Source organism: Tinamus guttatus, unplaced genomic scaffold, assembly GCF_059628265.1.
Source record: "Tinamus guttatus ecotype Peru unplaced genomic scaffold, ASM5962826v1 Tinamus_guttatus_pri_ptg000119l, whole genome shotgun sequence".
Lineage (NCBI taxonomy): Eukaryota > Metazoa > Chordata > Aves > Tinamiformes > Tinamidae > Tinamus > Tinamus guttatus.
Window position 1 is genome coordinate 2050761 of NW_028288653.1, and position 21807 is coordinate 2072567.

General features: G+C 42.7%; 1 protein-coding gene across 1 annotated transcript; it reads right to left on the bottom strand.

Moving 5' to 3' along the window:
- Nucleotides 1-4555: 4555 nt before the first annotated feature.
- Nucleotides 4556-10048, bottom strand: RP9 (RP9 pre-mRNA splicing factor). The gene is made up of 6 exons (XM_088521365.1): nt 9759-10048; nt 8017-8047; nt 7558-7687; nt 7163-7254; nt 5600-5661; nt 4556-5256 (listed from the first exon to the last, which is right to left on the bottom strand). Exons 1-6 carry the CDS (start codon nt 9962-9964, stop codon nt 5028-5030), a joined length of 750 nt encoding a protein of 249 aa, XP_088377491.1. The 5' UTR covers nt 9965-10048; the 3' UTR covers nt 4556-5027.
- Between the last annotated feature and the right edge of the window lie 11759 nt (nt 10049-21807).

The following is a 21807-nucleotide window of genomic DNA, read 5'->3' on the forward strand; positions in this document are numbered from 1 at the left end:
GTAAAAGTGTAAAGGGAAATACTCTAAGTTGTGTCAAATTCTGACTTACAAGGAACTTCCTGAGCTCTTATCTTACATGACTGAGGACTATATAAAAAAAGGTAGCATTGATGTAGTGCTTCCCCTCCTGTTTTTTCTGTGGGGCAAAAAGGAATAGCTACATAATGGAGTCCCATAACTGGAAAGCTGAACTTGAAAGGAGAAGCAAGCTCTTAAACAGCGATATTATCTCATTCTCAGACTTGTTATTGAAGACTTGTGTTACTGTCCTTGGCAGAACTCTCTATATTGACATTTCTATAGTGTTAACGAGATAAAACTTGGTCTCTTGCTGAGCTATCTTACGGATAGCTGGAGCAGACTTACCTAGCTGAGGTGAATAGCTCATGACTTTAACTATTTTCAGTCTATGGTGTATAGTATTGCTGTGTGAGAACAGTGAATTAAGCAGAAGTGTGGGTAGAGAAGAAATTAAATTATAGAAGTTGGCTTTTCCTTTAACATGAGATTTGGTTGGAACTGGGGCAGAACTTTTCTGCCTTCTCAACCACTTGTCTCTATGTAGTTTTGTGCTCTACAACAACCCATGGGGATTTAAAAAAAAAAAAAAAAAAAAAAAAAACCACTCCTGTGGCTGCATTCAGTCTGTGCATGCCTGTTACTATTTTGACTTGTAACCTTATTTTCCCTCAGTGAGGAATACTGAGGTTTCCCTCTTAATAAGGATCTTAGAAGTGCTCTTTCTTAATAGCACTCTTTGAATTTTACTAGTTAAAGAGCTATTGAGCTATTATAGGCTTTTCCCCAAGCTATTGGGGGAAAGGATCCCCAGTAACATGGTGATACCAAGTTTTATTTTCTTTTCCATTCTGAATGCCACAAGAAAATATAATACAAGTCCTTAATCAACTTTTGTGCTGCATAAAGTTTCTATTAAGGTTACCTATTTCATCAAAACCTTAAAGGTTGGGGTGGGGAGCAAATAAGAGGAACAGGAGTCTTTGAAGAAAAGAGCTTTTTATACTTTTGCCCTGAATAATAAAGGAGTAAGCAAATATTTGTTAAAAGATAGCCAGTTTTGCTCTAGTTTTGAGAGGCAAAATAAGTGCTGGAATTTGCTCAACTTGGAGGTTAAGGAAATAGATGTAGTTAAAATCTTTAAGGACTGACCTCTTTTCACTGAATTTGGGTGCAGCTGTACTGAATACCAAGCCCTCTCTGCTGACAGATTTAACTGAGTGCCCTCTGAGCCCTGTCTGGTAAGGGCAAAAGCCAGGAGGGTAGAAGGTACTCTTTGAGAGTAGCCTGCACCTCACAAATGCTCCTTCCCAAATCCAGACTTTCAGAGACTTTGTGCTGCTTTGTGCTTTCTGCTCAGATGTAAGAACTAATTCAGGGCTAGGTGACACAATGCCCAAGAACATGCAAAGAGAGCAACACGACTGTGTAAACAGCTTTCTGGCTGAAAGCAAATGCTCTTATAAATAAATCTCTTAACTTCAGACTATACCCATGCCATGACCTCTCTCTACTTAAAGTAGTATGCATGAATGCTTAGGTGCTTCAGAAGTCCTTTTCTGCAGATTTTATGTAAGGTGTATTCTAGAGTCTATGAGTTTTAGTCCTGTGCCCTTAAACCTAAGCCTTCTACTTGTTTTTCTTCAGTAAGCATCAGTGCTGACTTGCAGACTGCATCTTAAGTCAGCTGGCTTAGAACCACATATAAGATTCAGTGCATAAAATGGCTGTGATTCAGAAAGGCTGAGCGTTAGAAACTATTTTTAAAGGGTGTGAATTAAAGCCCAGGCTCCTCCTTTCATTCAGCAACCAGCCACAGTGACTCCTGAGATCTGATTTCTGGTTGCACGTGTGTCAGACTCTAGTTCCTTGGGAAGCTTGCTAGGCCAGTGATGAGTAACTGCTGCCCTGGCAGAATTATCAGCTCTTAACTAGAGCAGAGGTGCACTGTCTTTGAAGACTATATGCCTTCTGCAAGATTTCCTGAAGGGCAGCTGAGGAACCTACTTGCTTCTTGGCAAGGCACAAAACAAACAGTAGAGGCCTCTGGGATTCCCACAGTGGCTGTTTTGTTGGACCAACTTGTCTGTGACTCAGAATTTCCAAAGTGTTAGCTGTAGCTAAAACCTCTGTGGCAAAGTAGGTGGGGTGGAGCCAGTGGTGTGCTGGCTTGTTGGATTTTAATTCTATACTTTAATTTTCAGTGTGCTAGCATCTGTGTGGCATAAAACTTTTCCTATTACAGTGCTCTTTCCTGCCTTATTTTGGGAAATATTCACTATAGATATCTCTAAAATAAGGCAACAAGTTTTTTTCAAGACAATGGAACTGAAGCCCAGGGCAGAAATAGTCATTACATGCTAACCATGCCATAAGAAAAAAACCTCAAATTCCCCATATTGACTCACTGCTATTGGCCATTCATACTCAACAAAATCTTAAAAATGAATCTGCCTCTGACTGCCTGACAAGGGTGTAGGCACATGTCTATTTCTGCTGAGTAATCTTTTGGCAAAGACTGGATGGTTCACAGAATTAAGATAATTGGACTTAGGAAATGACGATGACTAGCTACAGCTGTGTTTCTACTATATGTGCTGTAGCTGCACTTCAGATTTATGTAGGTCCACAGGACTATGATTACATTATTACCACTCAAATTTTAGTATGGAAATAAACAAACCTGCAGAAGAGGCAGGAATCACTGATAAAAAATGTTGGTTCTTAGATACGTTAAGCAGTCCAACAGTTGAGATTTAAATATAAGCCTACTCAGTCTTGCAAGGGTATGACTTCCTCTTCTGTTTTCTGGATTTATGTCTACATGGAAACATTTTCCATTAATAGAAATTGTTGAATTTACTATTGCTCCTAAACTACATATTCCTAAAAGACCTAGTGTCTCTTAAATGCAAGCTTTGGCACTTTTTAAAATACCAAATGAGGAAATGAATCTTATTGTCTTGTACTAGCACTGGCTGATCATTGTCACTGTTTAAAAACTTGCACCCTATTGAAATGGGGCTACCTTTCACTCTGTTGGAATGAGCTATAATTTTGAGTTTGAGCAGAGACCTACCACAGCTCAACTTTGCATGGATAATTAGGAAATGGCAAAGAGGGGCTGTGGCAGTGTTTTGGTGAAATAACAGGTCAACAGCAGGGATGCAAGACTAAAACGAAAATATCAATGTTTTACTTAAGCTCAAGCAACAAAAGTTGGAATAGCCACAGAGGCTTCTAGCTTAGCCCTGCCCTAGGGAAAGCAGTACAAGAGGCCTCTTGGAAGGCACCAGGTGAATGTGCCAGGTCTACCACACTTCACTCACTACCTGGGCCTTCCAGCATCTGAAATATTTTCTATCAGTGAATGGGTTTTCCTTTTGTTGCCAGTGCTTTTTCAAGATGTAAAATCATTAAACCAATGCAGGGGAAAGAGTGGTAAAGAATATTCTTCTAAGCAGACCTTGTCCATTTTCTTTTCCCCAGAAAGTACTGTGAATGACTGACAAGGTATGGGGCTTTATTTTTGTTAAGGACTTCTAGACCATTAAGAATTTGAAGGTGGAAGAACAGACATTTCTAACTTTTTGAGAGCGCTCTCAAGCTTTGGAAAAGATGTCAGGGGACATGTATATGTTAGGTGCATTTTAGTCGGCTCTTCCTGAATTTCAGAATTCAGAATGTTAGAGCTTCATTGTGGGTTTTTCTGTTGTTGTTGTTATAAATGCAACTGGAGAAACTAGGTTCTGTATAACATCAAACACGATCTAGTCATTTCAAAGCAAATCTGTGCTTCTTACCGTTTTCAAGGTACCTATAAACATCTAGGTCCTCTAATCAGATTTGTATCACTAACTGTTGATCGTTCAAAAAGAGACACTTGCTCTAATGCAGTTTATAACTCTATCTTCTTTTTCAGTCACATCTACCTTGCAAGGTCATTTAGAAAATGATCTTGCTGTCAGTGTCCAGGGTCAAATACACAGAACTTTTCCTCGTTTCAGCTTGTAGGTTCTCTGCTACTAGTCTTTGCTTACATGCATCTACTTGAAACCGCGTTTGAAGTCATTGCACATATTTAGATTCTTCTTGCAGTATGATTCATAAAATATTACTAATCAAAATAACTCTAATAAGCATACAAAACAAGTTGGAATTTACTTCCCCAAACCTTTTTTAAAAATGAAAAAAATCTCAAGATGTATCAAAACAACTGTTACTGAAGTGTGTGTAGGACAGCAGAGCTCTCTCATTTCCCTAACTAAAAATTTTAGTTTTTCACAGTAAAAATCAATACATGACATCCAGCTCTCATTTGGAAAACACCTACATGTTGCAAAATTGCACTATGGATGGTGATGGTGTTGAGATTTTGCTATACCTAAAAACAAGTCTTGTTAACACTGTGACTTTATCTGGAAGTTAAGTCCCCCCTCCCCCCTCAGCAATGCTTTTTATTTCCCCAACTGCAGGTTCCGGGGTAAGTACAGGGAACTCACAGCAGTTTGCAGGAAAAAAAAGATACAACACAACCTGCTCATGATGATTACTGTAAAAGAAGTGTCAATGCTTTGCACAGTACACATTGCAGTCCCCACTGCAGTGACTGTGAATATAGTAAAATTCATGGACAAAACATACTTCAGTAGGCAGCCTGATGCTTTTGTCTCTGTCAGCAATACTTGGGTAGTCACTGCTTTCTGGCCGTCATCACACGTGGCAACGCAGAGGCCCAGTGGGACCCAGCTAAAGGACCCTTAACACTGGTTCTGCAGTAGAGAGATAGGCTTGACTGAGTAAAATCAGTGTTTAATGCATCTCTTTTCTGGCTGCAGCATTGCAGAGGGGCAGAAAAGCGGAGCAAATATAGGATGATATATATATATGTATCTATCTCTACGTTCTGAGTTTCACAAAGCACTTCCCAGTGGTGGTATCTTCATTCTTTGGATGTTTCCTCACAGTTCACAAATAGGGGTCAATAATCATGCAGCAGACAGCTGCTGTCAGTCAGATTCCAACCTCTCATTAGATTTAGAAGATTTATGCTTTTTCTTTTTTTTCTTCTTCTTTTCTTTTTTTTTCTTTTCTTTCTTTCTCTTCTTTTTCTTGTGTTTATCTCTACATTCTGAGGAAGTGGAGCTGCTGCTACTTTCGTCATCATCCTCACTGCTGCCATCACTGTCATCATCTTCTGAGGTAGAGTCTTCCAGGAGCTGCTTCAGCTGCTGTATCCTGAGTACATTTAAAAACATGAATGAGAAACTTCTCCAACTCCCCCACACGTAATAACTTACTTTAGCTTTCATCTAGCTTGACTAATGGCTGCATGCAAAGGGCTGGATTATGAGTTTCATTACAGCTTTCACACACAGAGGCAAATTATTAAGAAATGCTTCTGTCTGTTAACATAAAGAAGCTCCCGCTAAAAGATGCTCTGAAGTGGTGCAAGTAACTTACAATGATGATTCACCTTAATGTTTTACTAATTTAAAATTTGACCAAAGTTAAAAACTCCAATTGAAAATGCAGTTTACTACAGGGAAGCACTTACCTCATTTCTTTTACAAGGACTTACCTCATTTCTTTTTCATGACGTTTATTTTCTCTTATTAGATCATACATTGGGTCTTCATGTGCCTTTGGAAATGGAAAACAGAAATTCAGTGTTGGTAAAGAAAAGATTTGTACTGACTGCTTTAATTCAAAACACAGAAACTAAAAGCAACCTAACACGGGTGCTTTAATCAAAAGATGAATTACACTCAGTAAGCTCCTACTTAAAAATTATACTCTCAGATACTGCTAAACATTTTGGTCAATCTTTTCCTTAAAAAAAAAAAAAAAAAAAACTATCTATTTAGGTGATGAAGGGGGTTCTTCCTTAGATATGCTACCTCTCTCTCAACAATTACTGATTACTATAACAAATCACCACAGAAATACTATATGAACAGTTATAAAAAGAATAAATATTGAAACTGAAAATAATAAGAGCTGTGCTTTTTTTAGCACATTTAAAAAACCTGGATACAAGCAGGCAGGAATATAGTATCTGGGAATATAAGACAAATAGGTCATGAGGTATGAGCTGTCCTAGCACACTACATACTGCTGTTCTTAGTTTTTATAGTTTGCACTGCAGTGAAAGATAGTTTTGAAATAAAATAGCAAACAAACTTTGTGGATATTTAAGATGAGTTCATCCTAAGTAAGAAAGCGGCAACAAGAGGGAGTGATAATTTCTGTTGAAAATTTAGGGAAAAGTAGAGGGAAAAAGGGAGAGGGAGAGAGAGAGAATGTCAAGTGTTGCTCAGCAATAGGAATTGAAATTACAGTAGAAAATGAACAATGTTGGGAAGGAACCATTAAGGACCTTGGACATAAAGCAATAGTTTGTTGCAATGGTGAAGAAGCCTGGGGAGAAGAAGGAAAAAAAAAAAAAAAAAAAGTAGGACAGAAGCTATCTGATCATGGGACTGGCCTAAAAATTCTATCTGCAGTAGCATGCTGACTGGCCAAGATGAGCCCAGACTGCATTTTCAAGGCTAGGAAGCAGGACATAAGAAACAAAATAATGAGAATTTGAAATATAGTTTTACAGTGCAGAAAAATAGGGAAAGTTATAATTAAAGACACTGGAACGCAGAAAGAACCTGCAAAACTATGGTGAAGCCTCATGCAGCAGGAGATTGGAATCAGAGACAATGACTGGACTACAGACCTAGACAACAGGCTTCACGATGTGGTTGTTCACAGTGCGAGCGGAAGGCTTGAAGAAGCTGTAATGTGGGCAGCTCAAGCTTGACTAAATTTTACTTTTTTATGTTGATATTTTACCATAAAACTTATGCTGTAACAGTTGATTGGATACAATGGTTGAAACAGCTTCTTGAAGACTTCAAATTTAAATATGAATATTAATTATTTCCCTCTTGAAGAGTAGATTTGCTGCAAAGTAGTCAAACATCCAACCACATCTGTAGCTCTTTCTTTACTAGAAGATTTTCGGCATCCATATTATACTAGAGACAGAGGAAAAATCCTTAGTTGAAGGTCATCTTATAGGCTTCTTTTCCCTTGCAAAACTACTCATCAATATCAAAAATAAAAGCCATTATAGTACAGTATTTGTACTCACTACTCTAAATTGTTCCAATTTCTGATTGCCTTTAATAAAGAATGGGCATTCTTTATCTCCCGTTCTGTGTCCATAACGTTTACACCTCCAACCTTTAAAAAAAAAAAAAAAAGAGGCAGCAGTGAATTGCATCTCTCCAACAGCTCAGAAAAGAAAAAAAAATATTTATATTGAAAATATTTTCTTTTTGTTTGAACAGATACAGAGATACAAGTGTTATGTTGATAAATGTGACTTTCATAAAATGTAAGGCTATTACAGTCTTCAAGATACTGGTTGCTTTCATACCACAACAATGCTGGTCTACCTGGGCCTCATCATCCTTCTGCCAGACAACCTGCCCTCCCTCCGAGTAAAAATATGGGCCAGGGGTCTCTGAATATATTCAACCTTACACTGCATAACTTTAACTTCTTTTCCCAAAGGCATCCAAAGCCCTTTTGTTGGGGCATGTGCCAGGAATTCTCGTGCGCTTTCATTGCCTGGTACGTCAGGGATGCAGTCTTCTGGTTTTGTTTCATTCTCCTATGGAAAAGGATAGGAACAAGAACAATAATAGTAATAAAAAAAATCTACACACACAGGCCCTCATTTAACATGGATCTATTTCCTCCATACCATTTCCTTTTCTTGTAACATATAAAGGATCCAAAATACTTGACTCTTAGTAAAGTTACCTCATTTTCCCTTACCCTTGACCAGCTTATAACTAAGGAGTTATGATATTCTCTGGGAGTATCTACTTCTCTACGTAATTTATATAGATTACCTAAACATCGAAGGCAGATAGCTAAAGACAGGCTGTGTAAAAAAACATTGCAATATTTAAAATGTACTTAAAAATATTTACTAACCTTTATTAGCCCCGGGGGAGGTTTCTCATAGCTGGAAAGCAATAAAAATACAGTTACTCTGCTTTCTGCAACTTAACACAGACAAATAAATTGACAAAATACACCACTTCAGTGGAATAGTGTCAAAAATTTCACCTCACTTTTCCCTTAAATTTTAATCAACCAGTAATTATTAAGAGTTACAGCACAACAGGGACACCTGGATGCCAGTAGACTGAACCAGAGTGTTTCCAAACTGCCAAGTTTTTGTCTTATCACAGCATGAATCTTTTGCAAACACCCTTCAGATTCATAGACTTGTGTGGGAGCAGCTATTTTCATCACGCTGCTCTACAGCAATGTCGTGCATGTGATTCAGCTTCAGCTACCATAAATTCACAGCTCTCTCTGAATCTTTTTCTGTAGCTACACGCCCCCACCACCCAAGATCTTCCTCATCCAAATTTCTTTACTCCAACACAGCTGAATCACAGCTGTACTCATCTTAAAATGTCAAATCAGGCCATTCCTTAAATCTAGCTTTGCCAGCTAAACTTCATATAAAGTAACAAATCTTTTCCTCTATTTGACATCTAAATATAGAGTCTTGCTGACAACTATACTATCTTTTCTCCAGAAAAAGATAAAATTTATTAAAATCTAAATACCAAGCAGGTGCTACACAGGACACAGTAACTGAAAAAAAATGTATATACTTAGGAGTTAAATGTCAATAAACAATGGGATTGACCTCCTGTCAATGACAGCTTTTTGAGTGCTGTTTATAACATTTCATAACTTCTTCTAGGAAAGGATAGAATTATGTTCTAGGGAACTTCCTGATCTTTCTATACCTCTCAACTCCTTTCAGTAAAATGGCACATACTCTTTACTGCGGACAGTTAATGGAGTCATTTAGCATATCTCAAACCTTTTTATCTTTTTTTTCTTTTGAACTATGCTAGTGGAAACCTGCTGAACAACTTCTGCTCCTCTGCTGCAGCTCCCAGACTTGCAAGAAGAGGCTCCCCTTCAGGAGAGACTCCTCTTCCCCAAGAGATCCTTACAAAGTCAGGAGGAATTTCAGCAGGTGACACTTGGAAACGCGTCGGGGATGGCACTAACAATGTACTCTTCAAAACCTCCACGTTGACGGGTGTGAAGACACTGGCCACCTCGCACACTGCACCAAGAGAGACTCTGCAGGTAAGCGGGTGAAACGTTCACCTACTTGCACACAAAAACGCCTGTTTTGCAGAGATGGGACACGTCCCCACTGCAGAGCTACGTGTGGGGCTGTTTAGAGGAGCTGGATCCCAAGCGAACGCGTGGAGCGGCCAACCCTGTCCCCATGGCTCAGAGTGGCCCAAATCACACCGAACATGAAATAAACACGCGGTGCCACCAGGGCCCTGCGCTCACACCTGCGGGGAAAGGTAACCGCCTCAGTGGCGCTCCCGACACAAGGAGCCTGCAGAAGCAGGCGCTGGGCTAGGCGCAGGAACCGCGCTGGAGCGGTAAAAAACGTGTCCGTGGAAACGGGCAGCCCGCTTAAACGACATAATATAAAATATTATGTGTGTATACATATGTGTGTGTATATATATATATATATAACATAAAATAACCCCATCCGGCGCTGAGAGATGCCTCCCCCCCTCCCCAACACACACACACAGCGGGGAGCGGCCACTGGAGCCCCGGGCCGGGCGCCCCGAGCAAGGGCGGGGGGCTGCGGGCAGCCTCCTCCCCCACTTTCTTACAACGACTCCAGGTGCTGGAGCTTCTGGAGCTGCTGCGCTTCCTGCTTCTTCCTCTTCCTCTCGTGCCGCTCCTGGCTCCTGCCGCCGCCCGCCGGCGCCTCGTGATGGCTCTTGTGCCGCTTCTGCCTGCTCCGGGCTTCTTCATCCTCTTCCTCGTCCTCCTCTGCCTCCTCTCCGTCCTCCCCCCTTCGCGCCTTGTGGGCCATGGCCGCGGCGGGCCGGGCCGCGGCGGCGCCAAGGGAGGCCGCGGCGGCGCCTCGCTCCCCGCCTCCTTCCCCGCCGCTCCCTCCCTTCCTCCCGCCCCGCTGCGCATTTCGCTTTCACTTCCCACCGCCGCCGGAGCGGGGCCTTCCTGCGGGCGCCGCCGCCGGGCACTGTCCCCTCTGCCGCCCGCCGCGCCGCCCCGCTGCCGCGTCCCCGCTCCACGCACAGCCCCGGCCTTTCCAGATCCCGCGCGGGCCGCCGCGCCCTCCGGACACCCCGCGGCGCCCGGGTGGCCTACGGAGTGCGGCGGCGAAGGAGGGCTGCGGTGCCCCGGGAGCATGACGGCCCCGGGGGAGCAGGGTGGCACTGGGGGAACATGGCACCTCAGGGGAACATGGTGGCCGTAGGGGAACATGGCACTTCAGAGGAACGTGGCAGCCCTGGAGGGAACATGGCGGCCCTGGGGGAGCATGGCACCTTGGAGGAACATGGTGGCCCGAGGGGAGAATGGCAGCCTTGGGGGAACATGACAGACGTGGGGCAACATGGCATCTTGGGGGAACATGACAGCCCTGGAAGGAATATGGTGTCCCTGGGGGGAACATGGCAGCCCTGGAAGGAACATGGCAGCCCTGGAGGAACACGGCGGTGACCCAGTCACAGGCTGCAGGCCTGGCAGGGAGGCTGTTGTGTCGCCCCAGGGGTGCCGAGGGGCTGGGTGAGGCTGGCGGAGGGGCCCTGCTGGATGTTGGGCCCCTCTGTGTTGGGCCCAGCGTGCCGCTGTGGAAGTGCCAGGACGCACTTGGTGGAGACCCAAATCCACGTGCTCTAGACGCAGGGGGATTTGACTCGGGGCCATCTCTGCTAATGCAACACTGAAAAGATAATTTGTTTTTTCAGTTCGAGGCATGCCAGTGCCTGGTGCTGGGACAGGCACAGGGAGTCCTGCTGCACTACAGCAAAGCTGCCGCTGTGTTGCGGGGCCCGCACTGCTGTGAGCTGCCCAAGAGCAGGCCAGGCCCTTGCCCGCCGTGCATGCGTCCCTGCGCTGCTGCCCCTGGCACCAGCTCTATGCAGCTCCTGCCCCGGCCGTGAGCGCTGTGTTACATGTTGAGGAGTGACGGTGGCAGGGGTTAGGAAGGCAAGTGCTCCTAGAAAGCAACTATAGGTCAGTACTTTCTCATACGTGAGTTTCTCGCTGCACTTAGTTCAGGTAGTGCTTTCTGAAGTTTCCTGCCTATGACCCCGGTTACACTTTGAGGAATCATTAGGCGCTGCTGGTGTAGTGCTCATCTTTTTCAAGATCGCAGCATTTATTTAACAATATAATATTATTTCAAAAGCATTATTTATTCCAATATTGTTTTAGGCAGTACTATGTAAAATCTTACTGCTTTGGGACAAAGTGATCATGTCTTATTTCTCTTTTGCATTCAGATAAGTGGTTGCCTTCATAAGTTCAAATCCTAGGAAATTATTTTTAATTGTCATAGCATTTTGCAAACGTTGTGTGTTTATTTTAAGGCTTAAGCAAAGTAAGCTAGCGTTTGCATGGCCTGCTACTGATGTGTAATACTTTCGTTTTTTTCATGTGCCTATTTGGGGAGGGACGTTACTGAGAATGGCAAGACTGCAGGAACATTCTATCATAAAACAGCACTTAACACCAAAACAACATAACCTTGCAGATACGTTTCTCAAAAAAAGAAGAAAGAAACCCAACTTAGGAAGAACTTCTGTTCTTCCTTAACTATTTTCAGCGTTTCTATCTGACAGCTGAGATGTCATGAGATGGCAGGTAAGGTGTGAGAAGACCTTTGTCATTCCCTTCAGTGGGACTACAGTTTGCTTGTGGGCTTTGCTTAGTTGTGGGCCTTTTGTGAGAATTATTAAACAGCTTTTCCTGGGACCTAGTCTGAGACTAGAGACTCTTTGGTTGACATCTCTTAAAATAACAGTTGGTCCCAGGTCACTGAAATTATCTCGCTAAAGGTTCAGAGGTAAAGTCAGTTTATCTGCTAATCTGAATTGAGTATCTGATTGTCTGTGCCTAGGATGAGGCAAGTGTAAAATCCACTGTGACACAGGTTAAGCAGATGATTTGATTTTTGCTGCAGGCTAAGAGTTTTGCTCTTGTGACACAGCTAATATGTGGCAACATGTCAAGTTGTAATCAGTCCGTTACTTGATCATATATATTTAGGCAGCAAATGAGGCAGGAAGAATATTTTGAAATGCCAACAATTACAGTTACACAAATCACAGCATAGCTGAGGTTGGAGGGGACCTGAGGAGATCACCAGGTCTAATGTCCCTGCTCAAGCATGGTGAGCTATGGCAGGCTGCCCAGGACTCTGTCCAGGCAGGTTTTAAATATCTCCAAGGGTGAAGGGAGAGTCACCATTTAGTGAAATTAACCCATCTTTCTTCCTTGTTGTAACCAGTTTAAAACTTGAGACGCATGAAATTGCCAACTTGTACTTTTCATAAGCTAGACTGGGAGCTGAAGGGAGCCCAAACCTGCAGTGTTCTCTGCACTGCAAGTGCTTTGTGCGCAAGGAGCATCTACCTAATCTTGTTTAGACCTGAGCTGCAATAGACCTGAGCTATGCAGAAAAGCTATCATGCTACTGAGAGTACAGCTGCAGTGGTAATTTAGTGCTTCTATTGCTGATCTCAGACAGCTTCCTTAGGTTGAATTCAGCAAAGCTGGCTGACCTGTATCGCAGAATCCTGAAGCAGATCCTGGAATCAGTTACATTTTCGGTGCCTTAAGGCCAGGTGAGTGACATTTTTACTTGACAAAGATGTCTAAAAATTTGAAAGGAAGCTGGATAGTTAGTAGGAAAAGGGAATGTACATCAGTGGTGTTATCAAGAAAAGGACCTCTAGGAGCTCCAACTGCTAAAACCTTCAGAGTATCATAACAATTGCAAGTGTTTCTGATATTATGCTCACTTTTATAGTAACCAAGGTACACTCTTTCTGCAGATGAAAGCAAATTGTATATTACTAGTTATGGTATGAATCTATATATGTGTTTAATATATCTCATATGAGGCTCTCAGAGTTCTTTAAAGATGCATAACATTCAGTACAACAAGTAATATGCCTGTTTCACTGATGAATAATCAGAGGCACAGAAAAACGAAGCATTAGTGCCATAGAAGTAATTAAATTCTCCCGTGGCTAAGTGCTGGCACTTAGTGATGTTTTTCCCAGGTGTTTACAAGCTTTAAAAAATTGTTTAGGATTATATCTGAAATAGTTATTTTCGGTGCTATTTATTCTGGAGCAAAAATTCTCAGCATCTTAAATGTTATTTTAAGGAGTTTGTACTTGCTGAGAAGTTGTACCTCCTGTTTAGCAGGTGATCTTTATTTGAATATAGTGTTTTAGACATTTCGGGAACTCATTTTTTTCATGATTTCTGACTACTCTGGTGCTCCAATCCCAGCTTCAGCAAAACATCTGCATAGAAACATTGCAGCTTCTGTTGCAGTGTGAAGTATCTGAAAGACCTGAATGTTTCATAATATCTACTCCAACTTTATTTTCGTTGTAATCAACTGAATGTTTCAAGTACAAGTGATTACACTGGGCCAAATTAATTTATGTCTGCGTCATCCCATAGGCATCGGTATAGGCATTGGTAGGCCTGGGAGAATGCAACTGGTGGAATGTCAGCCAGTCTGTTTTTCTCCATTTTTGGCTGGCTAGAGCGTGGACTAGGCTCTGTTTCTGATTACTTGTCAGATATTACGCAGAGGAGAGGAATCCACAACCCGCGTTAGACTCCATGGGAAGTTAAGCACCTCTTAATGGGATCCAGGACGAGCAGCGGGCTGGGCAGCTGAGCCCGGCACGGTCAGCCCGCGGCTGCCTGGCACCGGCTGGCAGGAAACGTTCAGAATCAGTGTGAGCTTAGTAGCTTGACCATTTCTGAGCTCAAGGAATTGTCCCCCAGGGCAGCAGTGACACTTCCAGCCACTTGGGAACCTTAGCCTTGAAGCGAGGTGCTGATGTCCTTTCTTTACAGAGAAGTGAAAAGAGCATTAAGTGGTAGACCTACCACATTTTGTAAAATAGAAAGTGAGAGATTTGGGTTCATTTTTTTCCTCGATTTAAGGGCCATTGGCTCCCATCCCACTGGGGAAAAAATGCCCTAACAACGAGGCTAATGGCCACTTTAATGTGGGGATGCTCTGCATTCATATTTCACTTCTGTGTAAGCTGTGCAGAAAAGCAGTTGAGATTCACTCGTGGTGGCAGAAGGACAAGCGTATCTGAACCTGGCTGCAGGTATGCCCAGCTGGGTGCCCTTTTGAGCTCTGGGAACTGCCCTTCTTACTGTAAAATGCAAACTGAACCTTTGCTGAGTGTTTGCTGCCATAGGCCGTTGTATAAATGGAGTGAAGGAGCACACATTCAAAAGAAAGTGATGGCCTCAGCTGCATTTTGTATAGTCCTCACCTTGTCAGGGTTCAAGGCTCTGTAACTGTGTGCAAGGACAGGCATTCTAGGAAAGTTCAGCCAAAGAACACAAAGTTTTGGATTCCAACCGAGCACAGGTATGAACTAGGCACTGGATTTTTTATTTCTGTTCGGTTTTTACAGCTATGCAGAAATGTGCATCTGTAGAAAAGCCTTACAGCTGAGCAGGGAATTGTCTTTGGAAATTAGGGTTTTTTTTTCTGCATTGCAATTTTAGACTAAAGTCTGTTCATATGGCTAATATCTCATTTTTTGGCCTCAAGCTCTTCTTCCCCAAAGCCTGGTAAGCTAGAACCCGCAAGGGAAATGAGTGGCTCCCTTTTTGTAGACCCTGAAATTGTCCTCAAGCCTCTGGCAGGTGATCATATGGATGAGCTCCCTCCACCCTCCTGTGGAGGTACCGCCGCATTGATGCCTTGGAGCCTGTAGCGGCCGTCGCGTGGCTGTTCTGTGAGCAGCGTGATGCTCACTCTCCCTTCCAGCCAGTGCAGAACATCTCAGAACTGCAGAACAGTTGAGGTTGGAAAGGAGATCGTCTGGTCCCACCTCCCTGCTCCAAGAGTCACCTAGAGCAGGTTGGCCAGGGCTATGTCCAGGTGGGTTTTGAAATCTCCAAAGATGGAGACCTTACACTTAATGAAAATACTAAATCTTTGATCTTTCTGCATTAAGTAACTTAAAACTTGAAGGACACAGCAGCAGTGAGTAATATACATTTTTTGTAAGTTTTTGCCCTTTGTCTTTTGATTTCTATAAACAAATGCAAATAACTGTACTTAGTCCAAGCCATTTGGCATTAAATATCACAGACAGTTTTAAGGAGCAGGGCTTTGTCTGACACTATATTTGTGTGGTACAACATTGATAAAGCATTGCATTCTCCTGAGATAGACTGACAGAAAGTATCTCCTATTAATAGGAGGCCCAATAAAAGTCATTCCTGAGGCAAGACTTCCTGTGTGTAGTTTCCGAGGGAGTTTGCCTTGGGGAGGACTGGGCACAGGGGAAACTCTCTGGGTAGCAGGAGCTCACAAATGCTGACTGCTCATTATATAACAATAGAAGAGAGGGAAGTTTTGGCCGAGAACCCTTGGGCAGCCTCCCAGATACTTATAAAATGTACCAGCACTTGTGGGACTGCTTGTGCCCGGGCTCCGTGGGCAGGGCTTTGGTTTCATAAGAAACAGCCAGATGCAATAGAGTCATCATTCTCTATTTTTCTCTTCTGCCAGATGAAGGGTTGAGGCAAGCTGGCTGCAATTTGAACCTCTTATTAGAGGGGGGTATAATTATTCCAGATTGGATGCCCCTCTTGTGTTAAAGCTATATGTACTGCTGCTTACCCCTTAAAGAGAGTAGTCTTACTGTCATCAAAGTTAGCAGGAGTTTTGCTACTGATTTCAATAGGGATTGAGGCCAGACACTTTTCCTGGTAGACAGGACTTTTTTTTTTTTAATTTTACAGCTGCAGGAAATTCCTCCATCCTCTGTTTGGCAATATTCTTAAATCACTGATCTTTTCATAAGAACTTTTGCCTTGCCAAAGCAGATTCCTTCCCTTAACTTTACCTCCTGAAATTCCCTAGTAGAGCGATGGATAAAGCAGTTCCTATTTGAGTGATGCTCAGTGTGTGCAGCAAAATGGGCAAGTTGTGCCCTGATGCCAGCATCCGCCCTTGGTGCATCTCGATGGAATTGCCAGCAGTCCAGTGGAACATTGGTTGAGCTGCTGACAAGGGCCGCGGCATTTCTGGGTGCATCATAGGAATAAAGGGATGAAAGGTTTAAGGCAAAGCTTCGTTGTTGTGCTAGCTGCCTATATTAAATAGGAAGATGACTTTCTCTTCCTAAACAGCTGATCAGTTAGTTCCGTGCATGACAGCTGTACGCATTTAGCCATAGTTGTTTCCTATCCAAAGGTCGCAGCTCTTTAAATTTAACGTATTTGCCATATGTCAGGTTACCAACAGCTTCTCCCTTTTCTGAAAAGAAATAAGTGGAAGTTCACAGTTCCAGACCACCTTCTTTCCCTGCCCCTTCCAAGAAGATAACACAGAAGGACCAGAGTAGAAATGTTACAGTCATGAAGCACGTTAAGCCAGTGTCTCTTTGACTCAAGAACATCTCTGCCAGCAATGAGAAAGCATCTCAGGATGTTGAAATTCATGCCACATACACAAAAACAACATTTTGCAACATTAGGCTAAAAGCTGCCATATTTTTATCTCATCATACTAGTTTTGCTATGATGATATCCAAGAACATTCCCTCATAGATACTTTTACTTGAACGTTACTGTCATCTGCCATGATCTAGTTGATATTTCTCTGCATTTCGGCAGATTTGTGCCTGGCCAGTGCTCCTGTGTGTCACTTGTGGCATATGTAAAAAGTTCAGCGTAGCATCCTTCAGCAGGGCTGCCAGTTGTCAGCCTTCTGGGGTGTTCTTGGCTCAGGCCTGAACAGGCTAAGACACGACAGGTATTCTACCCTGTCATAAAATAATTTTAATAATGTATCAGTGGTATCACAAAACTGCTAGGTATTGGCTTCAGCTGGTCGGGCTGTGTTAATAAAGCATTAATTAAGGTATCTGGAAACCACAGCTTGAAGGCTGGGGGAGTTTTAGGCCTCCCAAAATACAAGCACAAAACAAGTGGAAACCTTGAAAATTGAAGTGTGAGAGAGTTGCAGAGGCCTTGGCTATAGATGCAAGCCACTCGTGATTAAATATAAGTTATTACAGAAATGAAGCCTTGGAATTAGATAAATCCATTTTGGGTTATATCAGAGAGAACAAAGAACAAGTCTACAATGTATTTAAAACATATCACATGTCGTGAAGTGAGATATAGCATGGGATTGTGAACCAGTATAGAAATACCAACTGATCAGATTGTTAGCAATTGCATAAAAATGACTCCAAGAAGGCCTAAAGTGAGAAGGAAGAAATGCCCAGCACCGACGTTATTCTCCTCTTGGCAAAGAGGAAGAAGAAACCATGAACAACAACGCTGCAGTCGTGACAAAAACAACTCCCTGTAGCCAACCCTCACTTTTTATAAAGAAGGTCCATGTCACTGACTTTTGGACCAGAGGGTCAGTGGAAGGTGAGCCTGGTACCAGAGAAAGGGACACGAGGAAGTTTATGGTAGTGATTTTAATTATGTTCTTATTGCATGAGCCGCAATAATTGGCTAATTTGGACTATAAGAGTTAGCGTTGTTGTAACTGCCATAGTAACTTTTTGATTTGCAAAGACTTTAATTCCTGGCTTTGTGTGTGTGGTGTGTTTCTTTCACCCACTTATGTTGCACAGGATGTTTAGTCTGGACCCCAACCTGGGGGACGGGCTGTTAAAATTTAGATACAACATCTGGTAGACAATGTGGGCAATAAAAAGGGTGTGATTTGTAATCACAGCCCAGCAGCACAGAAACAGCATCAGAAAGTACTCAGCGCTCAGGATAGTCTTGCTAGTCATGTGCAAACACATAAATTTGGTTATGTGAGCTGGAAGCACTTCATTTTGTAAGACTGGGCCTAAAACCATTCTTTAGTACATAGATTATATGACTGAAATTGGACTATCAGCCTAGAGTTGCTCCTGACATAATAGTTCTTTGTTTAAAAACAAGATGTTCAGAATTGTGGTTAATATCCTGTGAATTTCCTAAATAAGAGTGTTCAAATTTCTAGTAGAAATGAGCTCTTAGAATTGGTGTTTAAACATTTTTTTTTCTTTCTCAAGATCCACAATGTGAACAATAGTTCATGCCAGAGGTGTTAAATGATAGCAACCAGCAGAGATGCCTGCAACGATCGGTGTGCACTGGAAACCTGCTAAGGACGAGCTTCTCCATTTGCAGCTGCTGTGAGTATGAGTTAGTCTCAGTCTGCAGTAGCTCTGTGCTGTCGACCAGTTCCCAAGGGATCCATGCATGAATATTAATGACAGAGGGGAAAAATAACATGGTGTTCTATTTCCAGCTTTCTTAAGCAGTGGCCACTCGTAGTTGAAATGCTGGTGCACAGGGCGGTTTGGCTTCTCTCGCTCTCTTTGCTCACCCCTGAAAATGGGCCTTTTGTCCAAGACATGCAAAGCAAGTTTGTGGTGTGCTCATGTCAAGATGAAGGTTGTTTTTGCCTCTGGTGGAACAGATGCCCTCACATTTCAGGAAGGTTTGCATAGCTCACGCGGTGCCGAGTTGTCTGAGGAGGAACTGTATCCTCTCCTCCCAGCGTATGCAGGCAGCTGCCAGAAGCCATTTTGTAGATACAACATTATAGACTGGGGATGGAGTTGCAGGTGAGTGTATGGAGGAGGGCTGAAGCTTGGAAAAAAGGGTTATTTCTTTGGGGGCTAGAGTCATGGTCCACACCTAATTTACCAGCCAACTTTATTCAGGCAGCTTCAACAGATCAGGCAGGAGAAATTAGTTACCCAATTAGCACTTGCTGTTTCAGACCATTGTGTCCATGCTGCTCCTTGAGAAAATGTCTTCTCTTCAAGCGGATGTGTAATGCCTCTGCCCTCCCTTTTGATTCGGGGAAGACCTTTTAAGTAGGCAAACTACCCAGTTGTTCTCTGGTGGTGTTTGTTTCCAGTGCAATGTAGAACAGCAATATGATAGATAGGGTCTTGTTGCAGGAAATGCTTGTTGGCACAATTTGAGCAACACAGATTTGCAGGACATACGTGCTGCATGTGACAGTTACATGAGACTCACTGGTTTCTGGATTTTGTAATGCACAAGCGTAAATTTAGTGCCTTGATTTTCTACTTTTTTTTTTTCCCTGCAGTCTCCTAGAATGTTTCCATTACAGATGTGAACCCCATCTGAATGGAGAAGTTCTGTGGAATGGGGATGCTGTGGAGTTAGTAGCATTTAAATATATGGGTAAGAAAAACAGGAGACCCTAACAGTAGTTGGTGTCATGTCAATCCTTGCTGAATCATGCTGTTGACAGTAAACTGCTATTAAATTATGTGTAACTGGTGAAACTTATATTAAAATGTTTTATGTACAAAGAGATACTTCTGATTGCAGATGTTTTGAGTTTGTCGTGTAGCTATATAAAACAAAATAGTGTTAATCCAAATGCTTTTAACTAAACCCAATATTTTTGGAATTGTTTTGAGGAAATACACTAGTGATATTTAATATATAGAAACAATATTAATATTCTGTCACTGTGTGGTTGTTTCAAAGTATCTGAAAATCTCCAAGAACCTAACAGATATTTCAAATGAGAAATTAGTGCTGAGTTATAACTGGGGATTTTATTTTTCTTAGGCAAAAGGAAGGGAGAACAGCTCAACAGGGAGAACAGAATGGCTCTTTCATATTAGTTGAAACCAAGAACTGTTCTCTAAAGAGCTTACAAGCTTCAAATAGAGTAATTACTGAGAGGAGCAGCTGTGAAAAATTTTAGAGGAATTACTTTCATAATTCAGAGTCCCTTCACACAATCTCCCTCTACGTTTTACTGCCAAAACCAATACTGCACTGTGATCTTTCTGCATACTACCAGATGATTAAGTAGCACTTAATAGCACACTTTTTTATTTTTAGTTTTAAATTGGATTTGATGTCAGTTCAAAGTGAGCTGTCTCTCTCATTGCACACTATTTTGCTCCCAGTATCTAGCAGAATACTCTAAATTTGCCTGTCACGGTTTAAAGCTGGTTTGTTTGACGTTTTCTTTCTAGGAAAAGCAAAAAAGCCACTTCTGTTTTTCTTGATCTATAATTGATAGAGTATTTAGAAAGCTTCATACATCCAGTCTTATTTTTCTGTCTTTGTATGTTACCTTTTTAGGAAACCTACTTATTGAGACACCCTACTTACTTGAGACATGATATAAACTTGAGGCATGGGGGACCAATCCTCAGGTCTGTAATCTCAGCCCTGTGATGGGACATTAGCAACAATTAGTGGTTAAACACTGGGTGAGTCCAATGGCTATGCAGCAGAATATCTCACTAGTCACAGCCTCTCCTATACTTATCTGAATGGAAGTTCTGCTGCAGAGGTTTCAGTTTGCACCAGGCCCACCAGCTCTTGTGCTTGGCCTAAAGCACATTCCAAGGAAAAGCTCAGATCTCAAGTTACACTTGGGCAGGATCTTGCCGAACTCAGACTCCAGCTGAAACCTTCTTTCCTTTTCCACATTGCCGTAAATATTCTTAATGTGAAGTGACTCGTCAGCGTGCCCCTCAGCCTTTTTTTTTTTTTTTTTTTCCCGTGCTTCCCAGACGTGTTTTGAACCAGCAGCAGGAAGGAATTTTCCTGTCTGCCTTCCTGCCATTTGAGCTGTTGAATTTCCCCTCATGAGCTGGCACTCCTGTCCCCAGGTAACTAACTACATGATCCTTGGTCCTCATTTCAGGTCTAACCTGTGGCATTCCTAAAAGCTGCATTTTCAAAGAGAGAATGCTCTGTGGCTGACCTGTATTTTTAAGTCTGGGAAGGATAATCCTCCCTCTAGGACAGTTTTCTCCAGCAGCTTCAGGCATGTCCGTGCTTATCCAGCTCGTCAGACTGTATTAGTCATTGCTGTGTTTCAAGGTGACTGGAGAAGAGGCAATCGGATAGTGATCAGCATCCCCAGGATATTTCCAGGGAAGATGGTTTAGGGTTTGAACAAACCAGGAGATGAATAAGACTTCTTTTTTTGTTGCTACTGCTGTTAGTTTATAAATAAATACATGTATATGCTTTGAAAACAAGCAAAATGTTAAGAATAACTTTTCTGTGCTTCTTGAATAAACGGTATTCCTGGGGCTCACGGTGCTTAGGGAAGGCCACCAGGAAATTGATGCCCTAAACTTTAGTGTCTTTTTTTCAAAAACATTGCATTATTTATGTTTTTGCGTTCAGGCTTTGATGCTAAAGAGTCAATCCGTTTTCTTCCTTGTTCTTTTTTTCCTCCCTGCCACCACCCCAGCGTAGCAGAGAACAAACCCCAGAGTTGCCCGTTCGCCTTCACCCGTGTGCGCGAGACCCGAGTAAGTAAAACCCAAAAACCAGGCGGGGGGGCGGCTCTGAGTCTGGATCCCCCGGGGACACCAAGCTCCTACGTGGCGTTCGCCAGCTCCCGGGGCTTCCAAAAGTGGCGAGCACTGAAGCGGGGCGTTTAGGGGTTATATCCCGGGATATAATGCAGGTATCCCGGGATATAACTTATAAAGTGGGCTAGGATGGGTGAATAATTCCGCCCTTGCAGTGCGCGTTGGCGCGGGGCCGAGCGCGCTGCCGGTGGGGCCGCCCCTTCCCGGCGCCTCATCCACGTTTGCAAGTTCTGCAGGAAGAGCCGCGGGAGGGAGGCGAGGAGGGACGGAGGGCTCC